The sequence below is a fragment of the Archocentrus centrarchus genome, chromosome 19 (assembly GCF_007364275.1).
Source record: "Archocentrus centrarchus isolate MPI-CPG fArcCen1 chromosome 19, fArcCen1, whole genome shotgun sequence".
NCBI classification, from domain to species: domain Eukaryota; kingdom Metazoa; phylum Chordata; class Actinopteri; order Cichliformes; family Cichlidae; genus Archocentrus; species Archocentrus centrarchus.
This window is the reverse complement of record NC_044364.1, coordinates 24,869,025-24,881,159: the sequence shown is the minus strand read 5'-3', so window position 1 is coordinate 24,881,159 and position 12,135 is coordinate 24,869,025. Positions and strand designations below refer to the sequence as shown.

The window sequence follows — 12,135 nt, the reverse complement described above, 5'->3', positions numbered from 1 at the left end:
ATAAAAATAAATGTTCTGAGAGTTTATTTTAATGAAATCAATGATTCAGTGAAGGGCTCTGATGGTAAAAGCATCTCTTTATGTCTGTGGAACAGCCAGAAGGACTCCAGCTGAAGATCTAAGGTGCAAACTGTTACATATTGTTCAGCTGCCCCACATTTTGCTCTAGAATATATTGGTATATATAGTTCATGGTCAAATTAATGACCACAAGGTGCCCAGGTCCTGTAGCTGCAAAATAAACCCAAATCATCACCCTTCTACCTTTATTTGTCCCACATTGTGGGAAATTTACGGTGTTGCAAGCAGCAAAGGGACAGCAGAACACTCAGTACAAAAACAAGAATAAATAATAAATACAATCTGATAGAAAAATTCTAAAATACTCTACATATATATATATACATATACATGTACACTCTTTTTCACATAAAAGTAAGAAGAAATTTTGCTGAAAGACATTAGCTTAGCTATTCAATTCTAAGGTGTGATAACTTTAAATAAGTCCTGAGTCACAGAGGCCTAGAGACTGGTTGGCAACCACCAGTTGCTCTGGAAAAATGTATATTCCCCAACCAGCTGGCAAATCATTGTTCAAGGTTCCTGGCAGTTGCTAGGTGAAATTGGCCTCAAAGAGGTATCTGATGTTGCACTGAAAACCTCCTTGCGACTGCTTTGGTCACTATTATGTTGTTGTGGTTTGTCACATTTGCCTGTTAGAAGATACCAATTTGCCTACAAACATTCAACAAGTATTCACAAAGTGGTAGTGAAACTCTGAAAATTGTGCCGGAACCGGAAATGGAGACCATTTGCCTATAAAGTCAAATTTGCTTCTTTTGAAACATTGTGCATTTGGAACTAGTAGTAGGCAAGAATGAAGTTTTGAGTGAACTGATGAGAATGGTATTACACTAGTCATAACTAAAGCCAGAATGTCTTTTTCTAAGTCTGAATTGAGAAAATTGTTTCACTTCTAGTTGCTTTTTATTTGATAAGAAACAAAACTGGAAAAGATCTTTGTGTTTCAAAGGTAAGACGTACCTGTCCTGTAATAGGTACAGGTACTTCTTACCTTTGAAACACAAAGGTAAGAAGTACCTGTCCTGTAATAGGGTTTACATTCATGACAATGGACCAAGGTAACTCAGTTAGGTTGAGACAGTTTGCATAACTGAACAAGACTTAGAGGTGTTTAGAGAAAAATGAAGTGCTGCACTATCCTACACTTGATATCACCTAATCCAGCAGCAAGCTTCTAGGATCAGCAGGCCTCCTGCAAAGGCATGGAAAAAAGTATTGTGTGTGGAAAAAGTAGGTGCCATTTGCAATTTTTTTTTCTTGCACATTTGCAACTGAATTGCATCTGAACTGCATTTCTTGCATAACGTGTAACTGCCAATTGACAACTCATCCTGGTTGTCACAAAAGACCCTCACTTACAGGTCTCACTTGCTTCAGTAAGGTCAGTGTTCATGATTCACCAATAAGAAACAGTCCACATTTTATATTTACTTGGCTTATCTTTGTCTAATATTAAAATTTGATAATCTTAAACATGCAAGTGTGACAAATAAGCAAAAAAAGAAATCAAGAAGGGGTTAACTACTTTTTCCACAGTGGTGTATATCTGGGTGTTGTGACTTACACGTGAAAATAGGAACTAAAATTTAACCTTAAAATGCACCACAGGTAATGTGATCTTTCTCAAAGATATAAATAAATCCAACCAAGTGCAGTGCCCTTGATGGCAACCTATTTCAAGACAGCTGATTAAAATGGCTTGATCATCTGTTTTAAAGCTAAGCTTATGTCTCTAAAAGAAGGTTGTCATCTACCTTGAGGAAGGCAGTTTCTGTGCATGGATAAAAAGAAAAAAAACATCAAACATCTTTTTTTTTCCTGTGCACTGCAATCAGTTGATTTCAGTTAATGTGCAGTCTGGAAGAATATCGTGTAACAGTGTACAAATTTTAAGAAGTGGAAGAAATCGAAAATACTTTTTGTTTTTTATTAAATGATGGGCAAAGAGTGCAATGATAAAGTGAAAACTGGGTCCAGGACAGAAACAACTGCATTATTTTGCTAAAATTACATCGGCTTTTTGCAAGCATCTGCACAGACAGCATGCAGGTAGCAAAGAACCCAGAGTGATGTTAAAACTGTATACCAACCCCAGCCCAAGTCTGATCTGCTGATCATCAGGTAACAAAAGCAGGGATAAGCAGTCAGGCCTGTAGCACTGTAGCCTCCATTTCTACCTCATCATGTTTCTACAGTAGTATTGCAGAGGCAATCACTTTGAAGTCTCTTTGGGCTGGTTTTCAGCTTTTCTTTGTGTTGTCAAATTTGTGTTCTTCAACACTAAAAGATCAAATGTATATCGGTGTATCGGACTGCAGCCTTATATTGTTAACTGGTTATCATGTGGCTGTGCATTTCAGGACATGTTATAGAGTAACACAAAAGTAATGTAATTAGTAGAATGACACTGAGAGGTCAAGACAATCCTTTATGGAGGAAAAATTTTCACTGCAGTGTCTTTGACTTTTTAAGATGTACATGACAAGTATAGAAGATATCCATCCATCCATCCATCCATCCATCCATCCATCTATCCATCTTCTGCTTACAACAATAATTTCACGTCAAAAGAAATATAATTTTAAAGTACTGTTTTATTGTGCAAAGTGCTTAGGGAGGGTACATGCTTTGCACACTCTGCATGAGTTTGTAGGTGGCAGGTAGTAATAACTATTATCTGTCCATCTACAGTACCAGTCAAAAGTTTGGACACATTTCAAACTTTTGACTGGTACTGTGTGTATGCAGTACTATAAGTTGTTACCTTGAGGAAGTGGTTGGAAACACGACTCCATAACACAGGAGTAAGAAACTGTACATGAAGCCGTGGAGGACACTGGGGAACTGGGTTCTTCTTCTCACTCTTAAACAGACCAGCTGATAGAGGCATCACATTCTGACAGAATACAGAGAAAATGTTGGATATTCTTACACCATCGTGTAAGATAGACATTTACAGAACAGATAAGATACAGTGGATAAGATACAGTGGTTAAAACCAGTGTTGCCAACTTAGAGACTTCATCGCTAGATTTAGCAACTTTTCAGATCCCTCCTAGCGACTATTTTTTCAAAAAGTGATTAGCGACAAATTTAGCAAATTTTTCCGGTGGCATCACAGACTTTTGGAGAGTTTTGGACATAGACCGGAAACCTGAAATCTTCGTTGTCGCCGTGTTTTGTGTATATACAGCCTTTGTACGCTTTGACATCCCCTGGACCCCAAAAGTACCTGACCACAGGTAAGTGTGCTTATGTCTCGTGATGCAGGCGGTGAATATTCTGACACTCCCCACCACCGCCTAACTTCAACACCGCGAGTATAAAGATGAAAGAGGAGGGTTGAATATAGAGCTAAATTTGATAGTCTAACATTAAATAATACAGGACAAAATTAATTTATGTAATGTGGGTCTGGGCAAAGCATTAAAAGTCATGAAGTTATTTCATAAAGTTCATTTGTCCTTCTAAACATATTTAGGTGTTTTTTTCTTCACTTTTTTACCTCTCAAAAGTTGTTACTCCTACAGCCTCCATTACAACTACTTGTCATGGTACTGGGTCAGTTGACCCAGCGTTCTTATTTGTATTTAGTTTTGAATAGTGTTTTCCTTTGTTTCTGTTCTAGGGTGTGTTTTGGTTTTTCCCAGAGTTGTATGTCAAGTCCACATTTTTGTCTCCATCTAGTTGTTTCCTGTTTTATTTTGACAGTCTTCTGTTCCCCATGTGTTGTGTTCTGTTTTACTTCCTTTGTCTCTTTAGTATTATGTTCCCTTGTGTTTCCCAGATGTGTCCACTTCCCTCATCAGTCCTCATGTATTTAAGTTCTGAGTTTCCCCTGCTTGTTGTCGCATCTGCATCATTATTTCCATCATTGATTCCTGCTGTGTGCACTGTTTCCGGTCCAACTTTCTGTCTTTGTATAAGCCAAGCCAAGTCAAGTTTAGTTTTTCTGAAGTTGCTGCCACTGGTCCTGTCTAGTCCTGCCTCCTCTTTTGCACTCTAGCAAATAAAGCTGAGTTTAAATTTTACTTCCACTTTGGGTGTCCTGCTTAAGGGTCCTCTCCCTTGCCTGCCACAGCATTTTATGATAGAAGGACACAACCAGTAATGGACCCCATGGACTCCAATAGCTCCTTCAAGGAGCAACAGGGGGGTGATCGCTGAGTTTTGGGACTACGTACAGGTGATCCTTAACACAACAGATGAGCACAAAAGGATGTTACAACTGGCTTTCTGCTGTGAAATGATAACTTCCTCATCTTGGCTTTTCTCTCATCCTGACACAGCACTAATGGCATACTCAGTAATAATGCTCTGGAAGAATCTCCATCATGAACTGTTTAATATTGGCCGCCCTGTCCAGGGGAGGGATTCTGCCTGTTGGTGAGTCTCGTGGTGTGTGATTTAATCGACCTGAAACGCTGTCTGGAAGGTAACAGGTCAAACAAGTTATGGGTATGGGAGGCAGCAGGTTCTGGATAGGTGCTGCCTCAGCCCTGTATGCTGTCTCATCCCCATCTGAGATGAGCCCAACCACGGTGGTGTCATCTGCATATTTGATGATGTTGGTTGGGTGTGTTGGAGTGCAGACAGAGTTTGTGAGGATCCCTGCCAGCTGGTCTGCACATGCTTTGACCACTGCTCCCAGGATACCATCCAGTCCAGCAGCCTTCCTGGGGTTCACTGCTCTCAGTTGTTTCCTCACCGCATGTTCCTGGAGGGAGAAAGGAGGTGTGTTGTGGTATTGGAGAGCTGGTGGGTCCAGGTGTGTGGTTGTCTTATACCGGGCAAAGAAGTTGTTGAGCTCCTATTCAAGCATGCTGCTGCTTACTCCGGAGGATGTGGGACTCTGGCCTCTGTAATTTAAGGCCTGGATTTTCTGAAAATGTTGCTCATCTGGAGCCTCATCCTGTGCCTGTGCACCCTGCACCCATTCCGGTTTCCAGGGTGGGGGGTGATTGGAGTCCTGTCTGTTCCTGCACCCAACTCTGTTCCTCGGGTGAGTGTGGCCAAAGTCCGGCATGCCCCTGTACCCATTCTTATTCCTTGGGTGGGAGCAGCCAGGTCCCAGCCACAACAATCACAGGAAGCAGCAGTGGGCCCTCAGAAGGAGCCCTAGTTGTCCAAGGAGACAACTGCATGCCCTGCAGAGTGGCTCCAGCTTCCTCATGAGTCTCCAGCACCTGGAGCAGTACCTGTGCTGCCAGAGCTTCCATCTGAGTCTGCAGCACCTCTTCAGCCACCAGAGCCCCTGCTGGAACCTTCATCTGCACAACCAGCATCATCCAAGGCTGCAGCACTGCTTTCACCACAGTCTTCAGTCCGAGCCCCCGGAGCCCAAGCGTTCAGCTTAGTCTGAGCCTCGTTCAGGCTCAGTCCAGGCCTCATCCGGTGCCACATTGTGGGGTGACTGTAGCTCAGTAGGTAGAGCAGGTCACCTACTGATCTGAAGGTCAGTGGTTCGAATCCTGGCTACTCCGGGCTACATGCCAATGTATCCTTGGGCAAGATACTTAACCCCAAGTTGCTCTCCGATCGTTCTGTCGGAGTATGAATGCGTGTGAATGTTAGGTAATTAAAAGCACTTAGCTTCGTAAAAATGGAAGTGCTTGTATGAATGGGAGTGCATGGGTGAATGCAAACAGGTTGTATAAGCGCTTTGAGTGCTCATACTGAGTAGAAAAGCGCTATATAAGAACTAGTCCATTTTACCATTTTTTTTTTACATCCATAGGGTCTGTTCCAGTCCAAGCCTTGTTCTGTGCCGGAGGGGTCCGCTCTGTCTGAGCATTCTGAGGCATCCGCTCAGTCCAAGCGTCTTGAGCCAGAGGTGTTCCGTCGCCTCCTTCTTCAGTCACCTGCCGAGTTGCTGCCTCTAGGATCATGGTCGACCTCCTGCCTCATCTCCCCACTGCCACTAGTATCACGGCCGGCCTCCAGTCTCCTCTCGCCTTTGGGATCACAGCCGGCCTGCAGTCTCGTCTCACCACTGCCGCTGGCATCGAGGTCAGCCTCCCATCTTTCCTCGTCGCTGTCGCTGGCATCGCGGTTTGCCCCCTGAATTGTTTGGACTCTGTCATCTGGCCCTTTGGCCTAGATGGCCCCATGAACTGTCTAGTCCAAGTTGCTGGCCTCGTGGTCAGCCTCCTGATCTGTGTTGCTTTTGCTCCTGGCTCCTGCTTGGCCAGCCACCTGAGTGTTGGTCTCACGGTAGACTTTTAGACTATTTTGTTTATGGACTGCTGTTCAGCCTTGTGCTGCTGCCTTTTGTTTTGTTTTGGCCCCCTGTTTGGACTCTTGTGCCAAGTCAAGTTTAGTTTTTCTGAAGTTGCTGCTGCTGGTCCTGTCTAGTTCTGCCTCTTGTGTTGCACTCTAGTAAATAAAGCTGAGTTTTTAAATTTTACTTCCGCCTTGGGTGTCCTGCTTAGGGGTCCTCTTCCTTGCCTGGCACAGTTTCACATGACATTACATGCAAATGACCAATTATGCAAATTAGGTGATGACAGCACATAGCAACTTCTAGTGACTTTTAGGGCAGCCAATGGCTACTTGTCTTACTGAGGAGTTGGCAACAATGGTTAAGACCTGTCTGCTTTATTGTTTTCCTCATCAAACCAAATGTTTCTGTTTAGCATAACAGCTTCTTACATATTACTTCAGAGATAAATTGAAATAATTATTTTGTGTTGGCCTAGACAAATTTGCCATACTAATCAATATTATAATTCCTAGGATAGACCCTCACTAATACCATCTGGGAGGTTACCGTCAAGGGAAAAACCTGAAGAAATAACAAGTCAATAAAATATCACAAACTTCTTTGTATAAGTGTATTCTTTTATCTTGACAGCATCTAAAAGTTACCCATGTGTAAATATTAGGGGTGGGACTTTAACGCGTTAATTTCGATTAATTAATTACAGGGAAATTAATGAATTAAAAATTTTAAGGCATTTTAATAGCACTTTGCACCATGGAATGCTTCTCAGTGCATGAGATCCAGGCATACAGATTATATCGACGCACAATTTACAAATTCAGGGGCCGCATCCTTCGAAGGACCCGGCCCACGTCCTTCGCAGCCCAGGAAGACTGCAAAGATTGGAAGTGAGAGGCTAGCCTTCATATCAGCATCACCTGCCCTCACCTCAGCGTAGCTCATGTCGCCAAGCAACCGTGAGTGCGAAGCACAGCTGTGTAAAAGCAGCTGTTAAACAGAGAACGAACTTTTGCTCCTTTTTGTGGTTTAATTTTAAGTCTTTATTCAAAATAAGCTGTTAAAACAGTCATAACAACATCAAGGAATACAGCTGAGCGAATGATTAATTTCCAACTATAACAAGTGAGACATTAATGTTGACTAAAACTATCCAGTTATGATGCTTAACTTTAATTTCAGGAGTTTGCTTATCACAGGAGCCCTTCCGCCCTTCGTTGGTCTGTGTAGTAGACTGGTGGGAAAATAAAATTTTGAAGTTTAAGCTTATGTATATTGATTCATTCATCAACCAAACATAAATTAATATTTCTCATGTTAAATATTAAAATGTGATTAAAATGCGATTAATTTCGATTAATTAATTACAAAGCTTCTAATTAATTTAATTTTTTAATCGATTCCCACCCCTATTAAACATATGGTGTTTGAATAAGTAATGAGGAAGATCTTTATTACAGTAGAGTCATATGTAAGTCTTATAAGCCACTAGACATCTGTGGCAGTGTATTGTATTTTATTGTTTTGTTCTTGTGTAAGAGATTAGACTGAGGAACAAAACAAGAAACTTAGATAAATAAGACTTTGTTCATATTTCACAGGCAATTCCAGTTGCTTGAATTATATATTTAATGTTAGGGTTAGACACTGTCAATGAATGTCCACACAGTGACAGCCAATGACTCTGTGTGTGTGTGTGTGTGTGTGTGTGTGTGTGTGTGTGTGTGTGTGTGTGTGTGTGTGTGTGTGTGTGTGTGTGTGTGTGTGTGTGTGTGTTTGTGTGTGTGTGTGTGTCTCCTTCTCACCTTAATACGGCCCAGTTCAAACTGGAACACATTAGGACTTGTGGCCTTTGCAAAGACTGCAGGGAACAGTTTAGTGCTGGGTTCCACCTGTGCAGACAAGTTCCCAAGTTATATGTTGTCAAATTACCTATAAATGCCAAGGTGATCTGTCAGCTATTACTTCTGAACTGTCAGTCTCCAACTATTGCACCTCCAAAATATGAGATAAAGTATGCACTTACAGCGGTTTACTAGGTCAAGAGGTTTGGCAATAACGGGACTGCAAGTATGAGACATGCTTGAGATACAAATATATTTATATCTACAATTGTAGTCAGAGGTTTACATACACTCATCATTAGAATGAATGTCATGGTAATTTTGGCCTTTTAATGATTTCTTTGAACTGTTCTTTTTCCAGGGTGTACCTTGCCTCTCACCCTATGACAGCTGGGGTAAGCCCATCACCACTTTACTCAGTGAAGATCTAAGAAGCAAGATTGTAGATTTACACATGTTGGGAATATCTCTTGGTGCCATTTCTAAAGAACAGATTCCAACATCATCAGTTAAAACAATTCTACATAAGTATAAGGATGTGTCACCACTTTGCCAAGGTCTGAAAGAAGACCCAAACTGTCACACTTGGATAAGAGGAATTTGGCTAGGAAATTCAGGAACAACAGGTTCAAGCCTCCCATAAATTTGAAACTGCTGGAACACCAGTCTCACAGTCTGCAGTTACTACGTTTCCACCGTCGAGGTGCCAGTGCTCGTGCCAGTGCTGGTGTCGGTTTCAATGAACTGGCGAAATGTTTAAGAATGAGCCTGCATTTCCACCACGCTTTGTGAACTGATCCTTTACATATGAGCGTGGGCGGATCATCTGGACACGGAAGCCAAAGGGCACAAACATGAGAGAACACACTCCCCTTTCTTGTGTTGCGAACATGTTTTACAGTCCAAACAAAACTACTGCAGCATCTGTGTGCAGCACAAGGTAAACACAGACAGCAATTATGAGCAAGACGACAAGTACGCACTTTGCGTCCTTTTATCTGTGATATGAACTGATACAAAGCAGAGTTCAGCCTTAGGGCCCAACCTAATTCACAGCCGTGCAAATCGCATTGCTTTTCCTCATGTAATACACACCATGCAAAACTTTATGTTGAGATGGCAGAGTCACCCCCTTCTGCTGCTTGCTTCACACATTCTTGGTTCGAGACCAGCTAGCTTGTGGGGCCCAAGTTGATCCCGTTTTTCAGTCGAGCACTGAGTGCGTCCACGGTGGAAAAAAACGCTGGCGCCGGCACCCAGTCAGTGGAAAAAGGGCTTGTGAAATGAGTTTTGCACCAACCGTGAAACTCTCTGCTCCAAAATGGACATCTTCAAGTTCAACTGAAATTTGCAGTTGCCCACATGGAAAAGCCCATGCCTTCTGGAGAAAAGTTTTATGGTCAAATGAAATAACAACTGAGCAACTTGTCCACAGTTGAAAGAGGTATATTTGGAGGAGTAATCTGAGCAGGGAATATAGCCTGGTACACATAACAGCAGCCAACACTGCCTTCATCATGTTTGACAGATAATGTGGTATTCTCTTGAACTGTTTGTTTCCTTCTCCATACTTTTCTATTTTATCTTGGTTTCATCTGTCCAAAGATTTTTTTTTCAAGAACTGTATATGCTCTTTTAGATGTTTTCTGGCAAAATCTAACCTGGCATTCCTGTTCTTGAGCATAATCAGTGGCTTGCACTTTGTTGTACACCCTATTCAAGAAGGCATCTCTTGACTATAGACTTTGACAACGATATGTTAAAGAGTTTTCAGCCTGATGAGTGTTTAGAGTGCTACTGAAAAGCTTGCTTGGAATCAACCCTAGAGCTTTTATCTGCTTAACTTATGAAATAATGGGGCAAGAGGCCTCACATCAGCATGAAATTGCTTGTCAGTCAACTGTACTTTTAAACCTCTGAAAATGGGGTACTATGTACATAAAATGCTTAGAATTCCTAAGCAGTTAATGCAATACTTTGTCAGACCTCTTGAATTAAAGCTGAAAGTCTGCACTTCAGTCATATCTTGATTGTTTGATTTAGAATACACTGTGGAGGTGTAGAGAGGCAAAAATATAAGAATTGTTTAATTGTCCAAAAACCAAATAAGACTGTCTAAACAAGCCATCCATCCATCTATCATTTTTTTTACATTTTTTTACTGCTTATCTAGTAGAGAAGCCCAGACTTCCCTCACCCCGGCCACCTCTTCCAGCTTATCCACCGAATCATTCCCAAGCCAGCCAATCAACTGGCTCCTTTCGATGTGGAGGAGCAGCAGCTCTACTCCAAGTCCCTCTCAAATGACTGCCCTCTTCACCCTCTCACTCTAAGGGAGAACCCTGTCACCCTTCGAGGGATGCTAATTTCTGCTACTTGCATCAGTGACCTCATTCTTTCAGTTAGTAATTGAAAGCCCTTGACCATAGGTAAGGGTAGGAATGTAGATTGATCAGTGAATCGAAAGCTTTGCTCAATTCTCTCTTCATTACAACAGATCGGTACACCTGTTCCAATCCATCTGTCAATCACATGCTCCACTCTCCCCTCACTTGTGACCAAGACAGCAAGATCGAACTCCTCCACTTGGGGAAGCAACTTGTCCCTGACCCAGAGTGCGCATTCCACTCTTTTCCAGGTGAGAACTATGGTCTCAGATTTGGATATGTTGATTCACATTCCCACCATTTCACACTTAGTCGTGAACTGCTCCAGTGCAAGCTGGAGGTCATCACTCAACAGAACCACATCATCTGCAAAAAGGAAAGATAAATTCTGAGGCCACCAAAAGTGAAGACCCTCCACCATCTGGCTACACCTGGATATTCTGTCGATAAAAGCTAGCCCTGCAACAGGCTGGCGACCTGTACAGGGTGTACCCTGCCTCTCACCCTATGTCCCCCACCACCACCACGACCCTTAACAGGATAAGAAGAAGAGAATGGATGGATGGATGAAAGCTATGAACAGAATCGGTGATCAACACCCATGGGAAATGAGTTTGACTTACTGCCAACATTAAGGACCAAACACTCTGGGGTTGTGCTGGAACTTAATGGCCTGTAACAATGGGCCAGACACCCTATACTCCTGAAGCAGTAACCTCACCCCCAGTGATGGGTGAGTCGTCCCCCTCATCCCCAGATTCTACTTCCATTATAGAAGGCATGGCAGTGGGATTGAGGAGATCCTCAAAGTGTTCCTTCTACACTGCCTAATTATATCCTCAGTTGAGGTCAGCAGCATCCCCCTGCCACTGAATACAACATGAATAGAGGACTGCTTCACCATCTGATGGTTTGCCAGAATCACATTGAGGCCAATGGAAAGTCTTGTTCAGTGGTATCACGGAACTCTTCCTACACCCAGGTTTTTGCGTCAGCCACTGCCAGAGTTGCACTGTTTGGCCTGCCAGTATCTGTCAGCTGCCTCTGGGGTCCAACAGGCTAACCAAGCCCAATTTAACTCCTTCAGCCAGATGGCTCCCTTCACCTCTGGTTCTGGGATTACCACCACAAGAGGCACCAATGACCTTGTAGCTGTAGCTCCTTGACACCTCACTATACATTTGAGTACACCAGGGTCTGTTCAACATCTTCCCCCACCACCTGATGTGGTAATCAGCTGATGGCTCAGCTCCTGTCTTCAACCAAGTGTCCAGGACATACAGCCACCCTCTGATGACACAATCACAAAATCAATCATCGATCTGCAACCTAAGTTGTCATGGTGCCACATGCACTTATTAACATCCTTATGTATGAACATGATGTTCATTGTGGACAAACTGATTTGTACATAAGTCCAATGACAGAATAACACTTGGATTCAGATCAGGCAGGCCATTCCTCCCAATCACACCCCTCCAGGTCACATTATCCTTGCCCATGTGAGCATTGAGGTACCCCGGCAAAACAATGGAGTCTCCAAATGGAGCACAGACCAGTTCCCCACACAGTGACTCCAAGAAAGCTGGGTATACTGAAC

The 12,135-nt window shown here is 42.7% G+C and overlaps 1 protein-coding gene across 1 annotated transcript in view; it reads right to left on the bottom strand.

The window, feature by feature from the left end:
• Nucleotides 1–12,135, bottom strand: part of ryr2a (ryanodine receptor 2a (cardiac)) — a 375,294-nt gene that overhangs the window by 224,245 nt on the left and 138,914 nt on the right. The window contains 2 exon segments of the mRNA XM_030754826.1: nucleotides 2,849–2,980; nucleotides 8,110–8,196. Coding sequence (XP_030610686.1) covers nucleotides 2,849–2,980; nucleotides 8,110–8,196 — 219 coding nt within the window.